A 20,509-nucleotide genomic window follows, 5' to 3' on the forward strand; every position below is an offset into this window, starting at 1 on the left:
AGACGTCGGGAGGTCTGGACGCGCCCCAGAGCTGCGCAATGTCCCGCTTCGCGACCATGTATCCCAAGGTCGCCCATCTGGTCTGGGCCACAGAATAGTCGGTGGGATCCCACACATTCAACAGGCATCGTCGGGCCTCAGGCCGCAGGGTAATACCAGTCACAACAGTCATCACCGCAAGCACATCAATCCAGTAGGCTGCTACCACCGGGCACTCCCAAAGAATATGCAAAAATGTAGCACTCATCCCACAACCACGTTTGCATAAGCCATCCGGGGAAAAACCCATTACTACCAGACGCGGACCAGTTACATACACCCGGTGGAGGATCTTAAGTTGAACCAAACGAAGACGGGCGGGGATGGCGACCTCTTTCGGAGAAGAGAGTGCCGACTGCCAATCCTCGTCATCCAAGTCCAACCCATCACCGACCCAAACCTCCCTAAGTCGGAGCAGTAAGTCAGCGCGATTTGTAATCAGTTTCTTATAAATCAGGGAGATAGTGCTATCGGGCAGATGTCCATCCAGTATGCGATCCTCAAGGGGGGAGGACTCGGGTAGGGTCACATCAGGAGTCAGAACTGAGGTCAGAGCATGCCGGACCTGCAGATATCAAAAAAACTCTCTATCACTCAAGTCATATTCGGCCTTAAGGGCCTGGAAAGACTTCACTCTACCCTTCACACAGACATCACCCACTTTACATATCCCAATCATATCCCAGCGGTCAAAGCCCTTAGTAGACCAGAGACCTCCCAAACGTTCGGAAGCATAAAGCGGAGTCGCCAGTGTCAGTCGGTTCTCCCATCCCAAACTCACATTCGCAGCGCGCCACACATTGACTGCGGTCCTGGACGGGCCCGTAAGATGGCGCCCAGCCGATCTGGAATAAAGCGCTCTATTAAAATCCCCTCCCGGCAGCTGGAGTCTATCCATCTCAAAGGCCGGATCTCGACCCGGGGAATACATTGCGTGGTTAATGGCAGACAGCTGGGTAGCCCAGTAATATCTCTTGATATCGGGGAGCGCCATGCCCCCGTCGTACCAAGGGATAGTAAGTTTCGCAAGGGCGATACGTGGACGCCCGTCCCAGATCAGTTGCCTTTGAAGACTCTCGATCTCTCGAAAATAGGTAGCGGGAACGTCGTCAAAAGAATTTTGAAGTGCGTATAGGAATCGTGGCAAAGACATCATTTTAAAAAGGGCAGCCCTGCCCAGAGGAGACAGGGGTAGTTTACGCCAGCGGGCCACATCCAGTCGCAGTCTAAGAAGCGGGGGGAGGAGATTACGCTCGAACCGGAGTGAAGAGTCCAGCGTAATAAAGATCCCCAAATACTTGAAGCCAGACTGGACAACCTGGATAGGAAATCTGTCCGGTAATGGGGGCAAAACACCCGAAAGAACATACACACAGGACTTAGCCCAATTAATAACCAGACCTGAGTTAGCACCAAACGAAGTAAGAACGTCAAATAAGACATTTAAAGATTTACGCGGGGAAGTAAGATACAGAAGAATGTCATCCGCGTAAAGCGAGACGCGGTCTTCAAAATCCGGTGACCAACGGATCCCTTTGAGTGAAGGTTCCCATCGAAGCCACGCAGCTAACGGTTCCAGGGCAAGCGCGAAAAGCAACGGAGACAAGGGGCATCCCTGACGGGTCCCTCTACCAAGGCAGAAGGGGACAGAAACCCGACTGTTTACCACTACCTGTGCCAAGGGTTCGGCGTATAACAATTTCACCCAACCAATAAACTCAGGTCCGAAACCAAATTTCTCAAGAGCTGCCCAAAGATAGGGCCACTCTACCGTATCAAAGGCCATCGAAGCGTCTAGCGAAGCCAAAATGGCCGGCTCCGTCAGAAGCCCCGCCCTCGCAACAGCACCGTGGAGACGACGTAGGTTAAGAGCCGTGTTGCGATGCGGGATAAATCCGGATTGATCCGGATGAACCAAGCCACCGATGACCGTCAAGAGGCGGGTAGCCAGAAGCTTAGCCAGAACCTTGGGTTCAACATTCAACAGGGAAATGGGCCTATAGGACGAACAAAGGTCCCGAGGTTTACCTTCTTTGGGAATAACAACAATCGTAGCCAGACGCTGATCATATGGGAGCATACCCCGCTCCCGGGATTCCAAAAACATGGTGCGAAGATAGGGCGCCACCTTATCAGGACGTAGCTTGTACAATTCAATTGGCAATCCATTCGGGCCCAAAGCTTTGCCCGAACGGAGTGAGCGAATGGCCGTCGCTATCTCGTCCGTAGTGAAAGAGGACTCCAAAGAGACTCGGTCTAAATCGGAAACACTGGGCAGAGCTATATCACGCAACAAAAGGCGAGAGTCATCAACATCCCGTTCAGACACAGGGGAATAAACCACACGAAAATAGTCCGCAAAACATTCAACTATTCCAACCGGGTCGGTCACTCTCACACCACTCAAAGTCTGAATCACAGGCACCACACGATTCGCCCTCTCCTTCTTATCCAACCATGCCAGCAACTTACCCGCTTTGTCCCCTACATCATACAAGCGACCCTGTTGCTCTCGAAACATCAGTTTAGCCGCATCTGTAACCAAAGACCTATAAGCAAATTGTTTCAGACCCAGGGCGTGGAGCTTACCAGGTGTAACATCCGACTCCAGGTCAGCCTCCATCTCAGCAATCTCCCTCTCAAGGTCCACCACCTCCCGATTCCTCGCCTTTTTAGATTCAGCAATAAGGGAAAGGGCCTGCCCGCGAATCACTGTCTTAAAGGCCTCCCACAGGGATATCGCAGAGGAGACGGACCCCTCGTTGTCTAGAAAGTAGTTGTCCAAAGACTTAATCAAGAGACTGCGGGTCTCGGGGGAGGTGAGGTACCATGGGTTGATAGGAGCCACCCGACCCGCCGCCTCCACCCCCACCTCAAAACAAAGCCAGAGCGGTGAATGATCAGAGATGCCCCGGGGGAGGTGTCCAATCTCGCGAACCGCCGGCGACTGCGCCGCAGGCATCAGGAAATAATCCAGTCTAGACAAACTCCCATGGGCCCCAGAATGGAAGGTGTATTGAAGCTGAGTAGGATGCATAAGCCTCCAGCAATCCACCAAGCCAAACGTATCCAGAAACCCGCCCAGCCACTGTTGGGCCGAAGGAGTGTCCCTAGGGGGGTGACGATCGCGTAGACCGGAGAACACAGAATTAAAGTCCCCTGCTATGAAAAGAGTACTATCAGGGAGGATCAACAACACCCGGCCCAAATCGGAAAAGGTAGAGGTCTGTAGACCGGGGGGCACATAAACTGCAAACAGGGAAAGGGTCCGACCCTCATAGCGTCCCACGAGGACGGCATAACGCCCCCGATCATCAAGGATCACATCATCAATAGCCAGGGGGAGGGAAGCCCGAACAAGGATACCCACCCCCCTGGAACCCGTGGTAAACCCAGAGTGTGCTGCGAGGCGATAGCCCCACCTATTCAATGCACGACATGTATTGCCCACCAAGTGAGTCTCCTGTAGAAAAACAATATCCGGGGACAAACGTCGTAGACATCGCAACACCACACCCCGCTTAATACAATCCCCCAGACCATTGACATTCCACGAAATAAACCTCAACCCGCTACCCCCCACCCCACACAGCAACGCCGAAACCCCCCCCCAATGAGCATGACTTCAACAACATCATTAGCAAGATAGAATCGCCTTGATAAAACAAAACACAAACATCAAACTTCCCATCCACCCACCCCCCAACAATCAAGGAAACACCCCCCACCCTGCACCCCTGCAAAAAAGCCACCCCAACATGCAGTGTGCCTGTCGCCCAAGAACCCCCATTCTACAAAAAGACCCCGGAGGAGGAAAGGCCCTGGCCCACCCGTAGACAGTAGAGGTACTTAGGCATAAAATCCCAGAAGAAGTTACTCTACACGAAGACCCGGACATAGACAAGTAGTTCAGCTCTCTACACCACCCTCAGCACCACCCGGGTGGTCGGCGGGCTCAGTCGCAGGAGGTCGGTCCGGCAGAGAGTCCAGCCAGTCATTCACTGAATCAGGCCGATCAAAGAAAAAGGTTCGGTCATTGTACTCAACTCTCAGCCTGGTCGGAAAAAGCATAGCATAGCGCAATCCCATGTCCCGGAGGCGCTTCTTGACTCCACGGAAGCCCATACGCTGTTTCTGCACCTGTTGAGAAAAGTCCGGGTAAAAGTTCACCGTGGCATTCTCAAAGGCCACCGGGCCCTTCACGCGCGATGCCTGCAGGATAGTGTCCCGATCCCTATAGTGGAAGAGTTTCGCCACAATAGGCCTCGGCGGGGCGCCCGGCTTACCCTGGCCTCCCGGAACACGATGGGCACGTTCCACTGCAAAGAATTTACTCAACCCAGACGGAGAGAGGTAGTTCTGGATCAGGTCCTCGACCAGGAGATCAACAGAGTGCGGGTCTGGATTCTCCGGAACGCCAACCACACGCACATTACAGCGACGTGCCCTGTTCTCAAAGTCCTCCAGGCGCCGGGTCATGAAATCGTTCACCCTACGGAGATTGCCAATCTCCGTCTGTATCTCCGAGACGTCTGCCGTGAGGCTGGATGACTTGAGATCCAATGACTTCACCTTCTCATTGGTTTTAGATAAATCGGCCCGAATCAAGTTCACATCAATGGCCACGGTGTCGATTTTGTGGGCCAAAGCTTCATATTGTTGGCCTATTGTTTCCTTCATGCCAGAAATGGCGCCCATGATGTCCTGCAAGGACGGCTCCGTCGACGCGTCCACAATGTGGTCAACCACACTTGGGACAGGCAGGGCGGCTCCAGGGGACCCCTTCGAATGGGTGTAACGGTCCATAACATTGGACTGGACCGGGCCCCCACGCAGGGGCGTCTTGGTCTTCCGAGTCTCTCGGTCCCCTCTGCCCGCCATGTCGGAGACTGCGTCACCAGGAGACTCACTCAACCCGATGGAAATGGCCGCAGGAAAGTAGGGCGTCGGGACCAAAAAGCAGCGGCGAGGGTACCACTAGGAGTGAACTAGCCTGGAAGGAGAATAAGCTAGCCAAAGGCCCGATAGCCGTCTCGTGCGCCTGACCCAGCAAAGGCCAGACTCCCCTGCCAGTTGTCTCAGTCTGAGGCAGAATCGAAACCGAATCTTAAGAGGGGGACCCACAAGTCCAATCCCCCTGCCGCTGTTGTTCAACTCCAAGACGGCCACAGTGCCGAACCCAGTCCCGGGCGCACCTCACGGGCGGACGCCGAAAGTTCGAGTCGTCGTATCTTCGGCGCCCCGGGTCCAAATCAAATTCCAAAAATCCCAGGAAGATCAGCCCAGCGTCCTCTACACAAATCCTCGTGAAGAATCAGGATATGTTCAGGATATCATGCCGGGAGTGGCGGGGGTCCGGAGAGCGCTGTGCTCACGCGGCCATCACGGATGCCCACCAAGCTCCTCCTCATCAGATTGGAGTATTTTCTTTTAGAAATAAGGAGCCTTAGTATCAGAGATTTCTCTAACTTGACATGCAAGTCACATGAATTTCAGGAGTTCTGAAGACGCCTTCATAACACTAACGTCTCAAAAAACTACTAAACAGATTTACATTAAATCAAGCAGAGCTAGTTTCCGGAGTAAAGCTATACTTTTGCCTAGTCTGGTGAGATTCTCTTCCGTTGTTGTTTCCTATAGAAGGGTGTAAAGATACCTATAGGAGATAAAATGGCAAATGCCACTTTTTTGCATATAATGTGAATTACCTTGTAGCAGACACACCTTCATTAAATATTTTTGACATGGATCTCTAAAATACGTTTTGAAAACCTTTGCAGCGGCTGTAATGGATTATGAAATTTACATAAATCGAAAAACCAATACTGCATAAGACATATTTAATAAATGCAACTGTAAACAGATCTGAAGTTATCTAATCGTAGAAGGATATAGTATTTTGCTAACGTGACACTAACCAGAGCATAGGTAATAAAACGCATTCAAAAGGCATAGATGGTAGCACAATTTGCAGTCTAAATATCATGATCTTAGCACTATTCCAAAAACATCAGTGATAAAGAATTCGGAAACAGAGGGATCCGATGCCACTAGTATTGGCACAAAAAAGGATTTATGACAAAAAGCACAATACAGGTGGGCACAGTTCAGAACCAGGAAAGTACAACAGAGATCTTACTGTGATGAGTTTCAAAGGATGATAGTCCCCATATTCCACAGCAACTCGCTCTGGTCTGCACGACTCCAGTTCTGCATCATAGTTCCTGAACCGTGAATGCCTGCAAGAAGGAGAAAACAAAATCAAAATATTTACTCTTAAAGTTTACTATGACTTCCTTGTCATTATATTCACTAGAAAATTCTAATATTATATACAAGCAAGACATTCTAAGCAAGGACATTTGTTGTTTTTTTGTTTTGCTCATTGACTTCTAAAGCCCTGCATTCCACAAAGTATGGATCTTTTGAGCAACTGCCAAATCTTCAATCTAAGATTATACAGTACCAATATATTCAATGTCTATGTACCAACATATGCACCGCATAGAGATATAATCGAGGCAAGTTGAATCACATACATTGCTTTCACACCAAGGAAACAAATTACATTTATGCCCTGAATGAATTTAGACGTTTGATTTTTAGTATTGGATTAAAATCTCTAGGCACCGAGTTCCACCTCAGAAATGCAAATAAACCTATACCAATGTATCAGAGTACTAAAGCTGTTCAGTCGAGCGAGAAGGGAGTTCAGACTGCATGCCTTGGGACAAAAAGACCTCTAGCTAGATTTTGTCAACAGAGTGCCAATTTTATGAACAATTTGCGAAGTGTAGTCATTTTGCCTTCAAACATCAGCTAATCAGTTGCTGAAAATATCCACATCAAATACAAGCTTTTCTTTTTAGATAAACAAACTCGGGTCCCTCAAATAAACCTTGTAATGTTTTAAAACAAAAACAGCACTATTTTTGCCTGGAAATTGCAGTTTTCATTTTTATTACACACACATTTGGGCGCCAAACGAACAGTTTATCATTTTCGTGAGAGTGGACGCTTGCAGCAACCTTTCACCATGTTACTAGAGGACCATGATGTCCTTTGGGGACTGTTGAAATAAGGTAAGTGTTATCCACGTTGTTGTATTTTTAGCAGAGATACATTTTGTCTTTGTGACAGGGTGAGGCCGCGTGCTGTAGGGGGGTGTGCTGTAAGTGACTGGTGGGCACCTGGTTCTGACCCGGCACATCATCCTTCTTTGCAGACCGATCCATGGAACACGGAGTCCGAGGAGTACGCCGAGGAAGAACGCGGCTCCTTTAACTGGACTTACACTGAGGAGACGGATCCGCCCACTGTACACGTCAGCCGGCCTGGATTGGCCAAAAGTGAGGAAGCAATGTGGATGGCGTGTGACGTCACCCCCGAAGTGTCGGAGAAGAGTGAAGACAGAGAACCAGGAACCGGAGACGAGAGAAACGGAGGAAGAAGCGGAGAACCCGACGAACAGCTGGGAGCTAGCGGAGGAGCGACCGAGGGGAAGCCAGGAGGCCAACGACCCTGCGAGTCGCCGTGCCACTCTCCCGGGGGAGGAGCGTGGCTTGCCCAGGTACGTCAGCGTATGGCGGCTTGGGTGGGGAGCAAGCGTGTACTTTAGTGTAAATAGCCCCGTGTGAGATCCTGCGTCCCCCTTCCCCCTCTTGTGTCCATTTATCCCGCGTTTACTCCACCTCACAGTCTGTTACCTCCCCTCACCACCGCACCGCATTATACTTGATTGTGTGAGCACGAGTGGTGTCTCCCTACACTACACCCCTGGGACCCCGGTGCATGCCCTCCCTGAGGACGCTAGAACTAACGGCCCCTTTCTGCTTGGTCTCTCCTTTCCCTGGGTCACCGGAGCCACGACGACGGCCATAAACACCCCACCATCCGTGACCAGACCTCGAGGGGGCAGCGACACACAACCTAGGAGAGGAAGTCCTTCCAAACGTCACAACGGAACCCAGTCAGTTCGCGAGGGAGAGACTTACGTTCCGAACCCGGAGAACTCTCATGTTGAAATCCCAACGGGGAATACCAATAAAACCCTCCTTAACACCAAGAATCAGTGTACTGCCTGTTACTACACCACCATCCGATACCTCCCCGACTCCTGGTACACAGGGCCCGTCTACAGTCTTGCTTTCCAAACTATTCACATTGTGCTTACCGCTGCTAAATTGTATTCTCTAATCACCCAGGCAACCTTGTGGTAACAGATATACTCAAGTGGTAGGAAACAATGAGTGCTGGCTGTGATCAGAGCTCTCCGATGTGTCACAGTGCCAGAGCAATCCTGTTTTTGAGGCTGTGACACTGCGACCAAGTACAACGAGTTTCCCTATTTGGTAGTATTAGCCAAGTAGTACCCCTTTTAACATTTCTCGCATCATCTTGCCTACGGGGATATAAATCTGACTTCAGTGCTTAATTTGTATTTAAAAAAAAGCGCCACGGATCTAGTCGGCAGGCCACTGTTGTCAATGTTCGATAACCAGATGCCCAATAGTCCACAGGAGTGAAGAGAAATCCCCTTAACCTCTAAAAAACAACCACAGGAATGATGAAGACCATACACTCCTATGGGCGGAAATTCCAAGGAGTGTCCACCACTCTCCCCATACGTGGGGTAGGTTAATGCAGGGGGGTAACAGGTCTGTCTGGTCTCAAGACGCTGAAAAGGAAACAATAAGAATATACCAATACACTGTTCTATAAACTTACCCTAGCCATACATTGACATGTGATTAGCATAGCATTCCACTTACCCCAGGTAGGTCTCGAAATGTCTTTGAAGAGTAGCGTGGGTAATAGATGGGACTCAAGGAGATAGGAGTCCTGAGGGACAGGGAAGGGCTACTCAATATCTCACTCACACGACAGACAACCATAAAGACCAAAAGGACAGTGCCACGGAATCAACTCAATGGTTTTAACGTAGGGATTTGAGGAGCAATGGCCGGCTCTTCTGGGGCACCGAAGAGGGGAGCATCTACTCTCACAAGAGAGGCGAAGCCCGGCCCAGGACTAAGCACTAGGCGGAGCAACACTCTCCCACACAGGGATAAAGAACTGAAAATGGGGAAGAAGACTCGAAAAGCCTTTACCAGGGGTACCTACAGGCACAGCGTACCAATAGCGGGGAAAAGCAAACTCGGCTTGCAAGCCTCAACGTGCACCGACCGGTGCGAAGGTTAAGTGTGCAATATGGTAAAGAAAACAAACTTTGGCGTCCAAGCCGAGAAATGCACCGAGCGATGCGACGAGAAATAGGAAAGGAGGTGGGCGGAGAAGTCAGCGCCGATGAAGCTGTCTCGGCAATCTCCTCGGCAATCTCCCCGAATGTATTCTTCGGAAAGCGGGGAAATACAGGGAGGGTATCAGCAAACATGCGTCTCGCTAGGAGCAATGGCGATTACCAACAAACAAGGAACTGGAAAGGGGGCGTGGTCACGGCAGTAAGCCAAGCGTCTGTTTCACTGTAGAGCGTCCCTATACGTGATGAAGGGATCGTCTCTAAAGAGCAGTATGTGTTGGCCTATGAGGGAGTGAGGGGAAATAGACACGGGGTGACTATGTAAACACATGTCAATGCCTAATCCTCGTAGCTGCTCTCAAACCCCTAACAGTACCCCTCCCTAATGGCCTATTCATAGGTCGAGGTTTAGTGGGATGTAATGTGTGAAATTCTCGTATTAATCTAGCAGCATGGATATGTTCTGCTGGTTCCCAAGATCTATCCTCAGGTGGATAGCCTACCCAATCCACTAGATATTGTAGTTTACCCCTGACTCTCCGGGAGTTCAAAATTTTCTGGACTTCATATTCTTGTTCTCCCTGAATGGTTAGTGGAGGGGGCGGTGTGTCTGGGTTCACCGGGGGTAGGTACCTTTTAAACAGTGAACAACGGAAAACGGGTGTATCTTGGTTTGTGGAGGTAACTAAAGTTTCAAGGTAACTGGGGGGAAATAGCTTTCACTATAGGAAAGGGACCTATGAATCGGGGCTGGAATTTTCTCGACCCTTCCATTCTAAGGTTTTTTGTGGAAAGCCAGACTTTCTCTCCTACGTTATAAGTGGGTTCTTTTCTCCTATGTTTATCTGCCTGTTGTTTCATGGCTTCTTTGGCTTTATGCAATTCACCTTTTGCTGTTTCCCACACATCTTTGATCAGTTTATGCTGTTCTTCTAGTGCTGGGACTAAGGCTGGGGTTGGATCCAAGACTACAGGAAGCATTCTAGGGTGTTGAGCATAATTGAAATAAAAAGGAGACACACCTGTAGCGGAATGTTGTGAATTGTTATATGCAAATTCCGCTAAGGGCAGAGCTTGAACCCAAGTAGTAGAGAGAGTGGTAGGCAAACAGCGGAGATATTGTTCTAGAGTTTGGTTGGTTCTCTCCGTCTGTCCATCTGTTTGTGGGTGGTAGGCAGTCGATAACCTATGATCAATGGCTAGCGTTGAACATACCCCTCGCCAGAATTTGGATACAAATTGGGGGCCTCTGTCTGAGATAATCACAGAAGGCAAACCATGGAGTCGTACAACTTGCTCTAAGAACACCTGCGTTAATTCTTTGGCTGAAGGAATCTTTTTCAGGGGAATGAAGTGAGCCATTTTGGATAACATATCCACCACTACATATATGGTGTTGTAACCTTGACATCTGGGTAACTCAGTAATAAAGTCCATGCTAAGTGTATGCCAGGGTGAAGAAGGAACAGCTATGGTTTTTAATAATCCTGTGGGTGCACAATGAGACCCCTTTTGTCTAGCGCAAGTAGAACAGGCCTTAACGAACAACTGAATATCTTGAGACATCGTCTCCCACCAAAACCATCTGTCACATAGATTCTGAGTCTTCACTTTTCCTGGGTGACCAGCGAGCACGCTGTCATGACACCATTCTATAATTTATTTCTGTAAAGCCTGAGTGGGGATAAACAACTTGGATTCATGGTAATACAAAACATCCACAATAGTGTTGTCTTTGTCTTTTTCCCATTGTACCGGAGGAATGGTACCATACAAGGCTTTTAATTCTTCCAGGAAGGATCTATTTGTGTCTCCTACACCAATGATTTTGTGTACCGGTATGATCGGGAGAGTATAATCCGCTGTCTTTTCTATTGTGTGGCCCAAACGAGATAGTGCATCTGCTTTGCCTTGCTGGGGTCCTGGACGATATGTGATGACAAAATCGTACTCGCTAAAGAAAGACACCCATCTCATTTGTCTAGGAGTAAGGGCTCTAGCTGTCCTGAAAAACTGGAGGTTTTTATGATCCGAGTAGATGGTAACAGTATGGGGGAGCCTAATAGATGATGTCTCCATTCCTGAAAGGCTAATTTTTTAGCCAATAGTTCTCGTTCTCCAGTGGTATAGTTTTGCTCAGCAGGTAGTAACGTTTTGGAGTAGTAAGCAATGGGGTGTAATTGTCCAGTATTTATGTCTCTCTGTGATAACACTCCCCCTACGGCATACTGAGAAGCGTCTGCTTCCACAAAAAAGGGTTGGGTGTTGTCTGCGTGTTTAATCACAGGCGCAGATGTGAACTTAGTCTTTAGATTCTGGAACGCTTGTTCTGCATCATCAGACCAATGAAAGGGGACTCCCTTCCGTAACAACCTTGTTATGGGTGCCACCGAGTCCGAAAAATTATCAATAAAACGCCGATAGAAATTGGCGAAGCCCAAGAAGGATTGGACTTCCTTAACAGAAGAGGGACTCGGCCATTTTAGTAGGGCTTGAATCTTTTGGGGATCCATGACTATACCCTCTGGGTTGATGATAAACCCCAAAAAGTCGATTTCTTTTGTATGGAAGGTGCTTTTGTCCAATTTAGCATACAATTGGTTTTCTTGTAATTTTCTCAGGATCTTTTTTACATGGTCAACATGGTCATGTTCATTCTGGGAGAAAATGAGTATGTCATCAATGTATACTATGACAAAGTTGTCCAAGTATTCTTAGAGTATATCATTGATAACATATTGAGAAGCCGCAGGGGCATTACAAAGGCCAAAAGGCATTACACAGTACTCAAAAATACCAAATTTTGTTCTGAAGGCTGTCTTCCACTCATCACCCTGTTTTACTCTAATCAGATGGTAAGCTCCCCTAAGGTCTATTTTAGTGAATATCTTTGCTCCTCTTAGTTGGTTGAGAAGAACAGGTATGAGGGGAAGAGGGTATTTATTTTTGATTGTAACCTTGTTGAGGGCTCTGTAGTCCAGGCAGGCTTTCAGACCCCCTTCTCTTTTGTCTATAAAAAAGAGAGGCGATGAGGCTGGGGACGTAGAATGACGGATAAACCCCTTGTTTAACATGTCATCAAGATATTCTCGTAAGTACTTGGTCTCAGAAGGCGTAAGAGCGTAGATTCTACTGCTAGGTAAATCTGCCCCGGGTATTAAATCGATGCGGCAGTCGTAACTGCGATGAGGGGGTAATTTGGTAGCTTCGATTTCATTAAACACTGCTTGAAACTCTCTGTATTCTTTCGGAACACTTTCGGTCACAGCTATGTTATGTAAGGCACATTGTAGAGGTGGTATCTCATCTCTTGCTTCTTGGTAACAATGCATACGACAATATTGAGAGTGCAGAACCACTTCTCTCGTGGACCAATTTATCCACGGATTATGTACTTGTAACCAGGGGATACCCAGGATAGCGCCAAAATTGGGAGCATCAATTAAATCAAACACTATTTGCTCTGAATGCCCATTACTCATTACCATTACTAAAGGTGGTGTTTGATGTATGATTAAACCAGAGGATAGATCAGTACCGTCTACTGCTCTTATGGGTTCAGGGTGTTCTTTCGGGATGAACGGGAACCCTAACTTTTGTGCTAGTTTGATGTCAAAAAAATTACCTGTGGCTCCCGAATCCAGAAGTACAGACATATCACCTCTGCACTGTGCAGTATGAATAAAGGTGACATTGAGCGAGAAATGTTTTACCACTAGGTGTTTTGGGGGCGAGACCTGGTTTTCCTTACCACTTGAAGAAGCGATCTCCTCATTCTTCAAGTGTGTTAGTTTTCCTGTTTCTGAGAGCCACCGGCATTTCTTCTGATAGGGGTCTTAGGTCTCACAGGAAATTCTTTGGCGTAATGTCCTCCTTTGCCACAATATAAACAGAGATTGTTTTTGCGTCTCTTGTCTTTTTCTTCGGCTGTTAAGGGTCCTCTCACACTACCTATCTGCATGGGTTCTACGGTGTCTTTAACTTCTTTTTTCTCTGAACGGATCAGGACATATTTGGATGCTAACCCTCTTCCTTTTTCCCCACGTCGTTCATGCAATCGATGGTCCAATTTGACTGTCATTTCTATAAAAGAAGGACAATCCTCAGGAGGGTTTACGATCTGGGATAATAAATCTTTCAATTTATCCCCTAATCCTCGATAAAATAAGGAAGTTGTTTTATCTTCTGGCCAATGTGTTTCTGTGACAAGCCTGTTAAAACTGGTTATATATGACAAGAGGTCTTTATTTCCCTGTTTGAGATTTAAGAGTTCGTTGTCACTAGCTTGCATATAGGTGTGTTTAGCAAACAGACTTTTCATCTTGTCTTGGAATAATTGGTAATCATGCAAAAGAGGATCATTCGATTCTATCAAGGGAACCGCCCATTCAGCCGCATTGCCTGCCAGATAAGAGATAACAAAGGCAACTTTAGCAGAGTCATTGGGAAAAGACGCAGGTTTACACAGAAACTGGAGCTGACATTGGTTTAAAAATACATTGAATTTAGAGCTGTCACCTGAAAATCTTTCAGGCATAGCTAATGGAACAGGACTTGGAGTAAGGACTGTTACTTGTACCGGGGACACTTCTCCTTCTACTCTGGCTTCAGCTCCAGTGGGAGATGAGGGTAATGTGAATCTCGCAGGTTGGATATAGCTTTTCCTACGTTTCGGGATAGTGCCAGGGTCTCTGTACTCAGGGAGTTTATGCTGCAATGCTTCTGTTTGTAACCTCTGATTCTCCTGACGTAATCTCCCTACTTCTGCCTGGAGTTCTACTACAGCTGTAGCTAAGTCTTCCATAGTAGGGGTGTGTATCCGGGTGTCCATTTCTATCTCAGTACCGTCAGGATTCATCTTCACTCGGGTGAACAAAAAATACGTGGGCTTGGCTTTCTGTCAATGTTCGATAACCAGATGCCCAAGAGTCCACAGGAGTGAAGAGAAATCCCCTTAACCTCTAAAAAACAACCACAGGAATGATGAAGACCATACACTCCTATGGGCTGTTCTCTAAAAGTATGGGGGGAAATTCCAAGGAGTGTCCACCACTCTCCCCATACGTGGGGTAGGTTAATGCAGGGGGGTAACAGGTCTGTCTGGTCTCAAGACGCTGAAAAGGAAACAATAAGAATATACCAATACACTGTTCTATAAACTTACCCTAGCCATACATTGACATGTGATTAGCATAGCATTCCACTTACCCCAGGTAGGTCTCGAAATGTCTTTGAAGAGTAGCGTGGGTAATAGATGGGACTCAAGGAGATAGGAGTCCTGAGGGACAGGGAAGGGCTACTCAATATCTCACTCACACGACAGACAACCATAAAGACCAAAAGGACAGTGCCACGGAATCAACTCAATGGTTTTAACGTAGGGATTTGAGGAGCAATGGCCGGCTCTTCTGGGGCACCGAAGAGCGGAGCATCTACTCTCACAAGAGGCGAAGCCCGGCCCAGGACTAAGTACTAGGCGGAGCAACACTCTCCCACACAGGGATAAAGAACTGAAAATGGGGAAAAAGACTCGAAAAGCCTTTACCAGGGGTACCTACAGGCACAGCGTACCAATAGCGGGGAAAAGCAAACTCGGCTTGCAAGCCTCAACATACACCGACCGGTGCGAAGGTTAAGTGTGCAATATGGTAAAGAAAACAAACTTCGGCGTCCAAGCCGAGAAATGCACCGAGCGGTGCGACGAGAAATAGAAAAGGAGGTGGGCGGAGAAGTCAGCGCCGATGAAGCTGTCACGGCAATCTCCTCGGCAATCTCCCCGAATGTATTCTTCGGAAAGCGGGGAAATATAGGGAGGGTATCAGCAAACATGCGTCTCGCTAGGAGCAATGGCGATTACCAACAAACAAGGAACTGGAAAGGGGGCGTGGTCACGGCAGTAAGCCAAGCGTCTGTTTCACTGTAGAGCGTCCCTATACGTGATGAAGGGATCGTCTCTAAAGAGCAGTATGTGTTGGCCTATGAGGGAGTGAGGGGAAATAGACACGGGGTGACTATGTAAACACATGTCAATGCCTAATCCTCGTAGCTGCTCTCAAACCCCTAACAACTGTAGCTTGCACCACACACTGCCCTTGTCATGCTGCCAATTATAGTAACACCACAACTACTAACCATCACACTCCTACAAATGGGACAACTCGGACTATTTCAGGTCCTCAAAATTATAAGAATGGCTTGGGCGGCAGGTAATAGCCATTTTATTGTATATTGAATTATTAATAAACTATTGTTGTGGGCATCGCTAAATTAGCCAGACCGCACTACCATGTGGCAGACTGTCACAATTGCCCGTGTTCACAATTAAGTGGCAGTGCCACCAGCTCAACTTAAGCACTGTGCGACTTATATAACCAACTGTGCTGCAAAGAAGGGCATTCATGAATGGAGTGTCGCAGATGTTCCAGACGACTGGTGGGAATGTTGCAGCGTGAGGGGCAGTGTTTGTAGCGATAGATGGTGCAAGTCAAAGCTGGGTTCATTGAGAGTATAGTAGTGAGTGAGACTGCATGCTTGAAATTAAAATGTTTTCTGAGTAGCATGGTTGGAGCTGTTGAGGGGTGCATCCTTATGACTCATACTCCAGCCATCCATCCCTAGTTAGGGCCAGGCAGGGGATGTTATTCTCCAAGAAGCACTTAGCAGAGGTCGGGGATGCCTGAAGTGAGCAATTACTCCAGTAAGACCAATGGTGGGATAGGCCAGTACAAGGCTGACTAGAGCTATCGAAGGGCAGATTTCCCCAGTGCAACCCAACATTTTTGCAGTCCTCGTAGCGTGCGACATCAAACTAGAGTACTGAACTGAAGCAAGCCGTATTCCTCAGTCTCCCATTAGAACAATAAGTGAGAGAAAAAAGGTCACCACTGTGTGGCCTCCAACCCAAACGGATGAGTATTACAAAAGTATGCCTCCACCCCACTGTCCAGAGAGATGAATGCCTCAGATTTAGCGTGAAGATAGTACATATTACTGATTTCGCCACAGGAAGCCGTGGCGAAGCAACTGGTGAATTTATGAAGTACCCAGAGATAGTTAATGTTAATGTTAAAGCTATTTGTAAAGCGCATCTGTTACCAAAAAGGTGTCCTGGAGCTAGGAGAAGTTCTGAAGAGGAATCAAATGGAAGAAGAGTAGTAGGGTTTTCTAGATCAGTTTGTAAAAAGCCAAGTTTTTAATGTCTTTCTGAAGGCGAGAAGGTTAGTCATGCTTCTCAGAGAGAGGGGAAGTGCATTCCAGGCCTTAGCTGCATTAACTGTGAAGCTTCTGCCTCCCCAGTTAGCCTTCTTCACCCTAGGTATTGCTACCATCTTGGCATCAGAGGAACGTAACGCTCTGGTCGGGGTGTACCATTGGATGAGTTGTTTAAGGAATTCTGGCCCTATTCCATGAAGGGCTTTGAAAACCAAGCACAAGGCTTTGAATTGGGTGCGTTTCCTTACCGGAAGCCAGTGTAGGGCTTTGATTTGGGCGGAGATGGATTCGCCTCTAGGTATGCGGGTGAGTAATCTGGCCGCTGCATTCTGCAGAACTTGTAGTTTGTTCAAAGATCCCTCATGTATCTTTAGGTACAGGATGTTGCAGTAATCTAGCCTAGGCATGATTAAGGCAGTAACAATAGTTTTTTGTGCTGCTTTAGGGAGAGATGGCAATATTTTTTTGCAGGATTTAAGAATATAGGTGGTAGTCGAGACCACTTTATTAATCTGGTCCCTACAGTTCAATTTCTCATCGATCCAAAAGCCCAGGTTTTTCACTTTTTTAATCCCTTCCCCAGCTTAGACTTAACTTGTCTCGTCACATTTGTGTCGTCTTTTGTCACTCACAAAAAGGAAGATGAAAGATTGCCCTTGAAGGTTCAAAGGATGTAAGAAATAGTTGATCTCAGGGAGCAACCCATAATACCATGCATTATAACAATAAAGCACATTGAACATAAGCAGATTTAATAACCTTTTAATTACCTTAAAATTTAGAAACTTTCAAAAGATATACATTTTAAAAATCAGCACATTTATCTAATAAAATCATGGAAGCATAAAACAATTAGAAACAAGGTGTCGGAATCCCTTTTAGGGAGTCACAGGAAAGCTTGAGTTACTGGGCCCAATCATGGGGGGTTGAAGACTTTCACTCCGGATGTCCAGGCGTCTGACCTACTACGGGATCCGAGCAACAGGACCAAGGTCTTGACTTGGCTTGACTTGACTCAGCACTTGACTTGGTAGTAGCATGGGTCGAGCTGTCCAAGGCTTCTTTGGGGGGTGGTGTGGTGGGGGGAGAGGGGTGTAGGTGCAAAGAGTATACAGACTCATTTTTCAAAAACACGCTCATCAACCCAAATAAACGAAGGTCCAGTCAGATAATTGCTTTTATGAAAATTATTTATATATGAACACAGAGTGACATAGGGTTCAACACACACGCTCTTTGTAAGGCCGGCACTCTAGTTTTGTCCGGGTACGTTTTTGAGTCCCACTTCCCTATCTAATGACGGTCGTTATTTCCCATTCACGTAAGGTAACATTCAGGTTTGGACTTGCTAGCGAGTACAAGTCTTATAAGTTCCACAATGGCTTTATAGAAGTCAGAGTATCACAGCAACTTAGCACATCAGTCAGAACAAGCTCCCCCTGATGCTCGAGGACCCAGTAATCAGTTTTACCTGCTGTCGCTGAAATTACAATACAGAAGGCCCCGGCACGAGTCAGCTGTCGGATGGTAAACAAAAGTTTGGATGCTGGGGGTAAGGCGGAAGGTGTTCACAGTGTTCCCCTGGTGGCATGGTAAGTTTTCCTGAGTCCAGCTGCAGGTCTCTGTGCTTCTGAGTTTGTGTGGCGAGTCGCTGCTCTGGTTCCATGGGTGGCAATCCACTACTCTTCCCTTACACATGCTGCTCCAGGGCGGCAGCCCTTGTTCTTAATCCACCTGGCATACAGGGTCGCAAACAGCAGCATACAATGTGACAGCCCCTCCCCTGGACACAGCACTACACTCTTCATCATTGGGCCTCATTCTGGAACCTATAAACCAGGATGGGCTCAACCATGTTCCAAGGACCACTGAGGATAATGTCAGATATAGGGTTCTAGGATAAAAATACCTCAGGGCAACACAGTTTCCCTTTACTATTGGGTATCTTCAGTAATGTTAAAAGATTAGACGCTGTAGGTGCTTGAGGGTATTAATGTCCTGCAATAATACCCTTATGCAACCACATTGTCCAATTTCTAAACACCCATCAGACATAATCCTACATACTTCCAGGAACATAGTTGAGTGCATTCTGGTTTATAGGGCTCAGGATGAGACCGATGATGAAGTGTGTCACTAATAGAGTGGTTGAGGGTCTAAATTAACAACAAAAAAATATTTTCTCTAGTGGGTTCTCATTCACTTTAAACTTTCAAAAGGTTTGCTGTACTTGGAAAATTAATTGGCCTATAGGATACCCATGAGTATGTATGATTAACTGGGGAGACTGTAGCCAGTATTCTCATATAAAGTTCTCTCTCCCCTTCCCAGACATAGTTAGGTGAATATGGGACAACAGGCGATTCGTTTAAAATAAGGAGCCACACACCCTTTTATGATGATGCCCAACTTTGGGTCTGCAACCAGGGGCCACATCAAAAGAAGCGGTACACAGTTAAAAGAAACATATACCACAGATGGTATAAGTATTCACACTGTAATATCGAGTAGCAGCAGCCTAAACCGAGCAGGTAAGAGTGGTGGGGCGGTGAGGCCGGGTGGGGGGTGATTCCAACAGACAACAACGATGAGGGAAAATGAAATAAATAATTTGCCTTCGGCGGAGTTTGTCGAAATCCACCCTACCGCTCTTACCTGCATGGAACGCAGCTGAGTAGTAGGACATTTTCTGAGGTATGCAACTGGCAAAAACATACCACAACAACGCTGTTAACTGGCGGCAATAACCAATGTATCTATCTATCTGGGTAAACACCTGGAGAGCCCCAACCTCATTTTCCCAAAATATTTTGTTTATAGACTTTCCGGCCAGATGATATTGTGTAGACTATCCACTGCATAGTTTTGAGAGTTATACCAATACAATAAGGGCACATCAAAGACACTTCTGAGGCTCTAGTAAAAAGCACAATTGGCGCGTGAGAATATTTAACATTTGTATCACTGTGTGGTAAACTTGGTGTGAAAATAACTGGACTAGAATCGGAAAGTATGGTGAACTTAAATAAAAGCCTGCTTATTTTAACAGTCCTCTAAATTAGTGGTTCCCAAACTGTTGTCTGTGACACATTTTCAGGGGGTCTGCCGGCAGCAGTTTTAAAGCACTGCAAAGTTCCTTGCATAATCAGCAGTTTTCAGGCAACAATACAAGTGTCAAGATAACTCCGGTGATCAATGTACCTGCAGGAGAGAGAAGGGAGTTTTGTCCAGCGGCAGTTTTGATTCATCTACGGTAGCGCAGATGGTTAATGTGCATGCTGCAAAGAACATGTACCATGCATTTAAAACAACAGTATTTTATATGCTCAGCTCAGTGGGTTAGTGCTTTTGCCACAGAGATTCTTATGCTATTGTGCAGTTCATAAGTTACAATTGTAATCTAGCACAGCGAGCTATGAATGGCCATCAAAGAGCTGACTGTAAAACGCATGGTACAAGTTAGGAAGTCAGGTTTTTTCCCGGTCGATCATTATCCTGATGCTGCTAAAAAAGGTTTGTTTGGGTAGAAATACATTCTTATTATTAAAGTCAATGCTAACCACTGTTATGTTCTGAATTCTTAATTTCTGCTTCTCTAGACCAAGCACTCTTAAAAATGCCTACCAGTATGGATGACATGTGAATCCTACACTGTGTAGTCCCCTGTGCCTTAATTAACATTTTCTATACACTATTTACACAAGTATGATTTATTGTCTCTGTATGTGTGTGATGTAAATTGCTCTGACACGCTACACTGGTAAGAGAGGCACTATAAAACAAATGAAATACATATGACATAGGGGCTATGAAGAGATGAGAGGCACTGTTGGAGGGAGACAGTGAGGGAATCGTTGAAGAGCCCGAACAAAGATTTTCGTATCCTGGTGCACAGTAAGGTAGTCATTTACTATGCTTTAAAAGCTAGTACAATTCAATATATAAGGACAAATATGTTGTAGAATGCACCATTTTCCACCAAATTTTCTTGGGGAGAGG

General features: G+C 46.9%; 1 protein-coding gene across 2 annotated transcripts in view; it reads right to left on the minus strand.

The window, feature by feature from the left end:
• VPS35L (VPS35 endosomal protein sorting factor like) overlaps positions 1–20,509 on the minus strand; it is a 479,692-nt gene that overhangs the window by 428,326 nt on the left and 30,857 nt on the right. For both annotated transcript variants that reach the window (XM_078665104.1, XM_078665105.1), the window contains exon 2: positions 6,179–6,278. In XM_078665104.1, coding sequence (XP_078521230.1) covers positions 6,179–6,278 — 100 coding nt within the window. The remainder of the gene's footprint in view (positions 1–6,178; positions 6,279–20,509) is intronic.

This window comes from Lissotriton helveticus, chromosome 10 (genome assembly GCF_964261635.1).
Source record: "Lissotriton helveticus chromosome 10, aLisHel1.1, whole genome shotgun sequence".
Taxonomy (NCBI): Eukaryota; Metazoa; Chordata; class Amphibia; order Caudata; family Salamandridae; genus Lissotriton; species Lissotriton helveticus.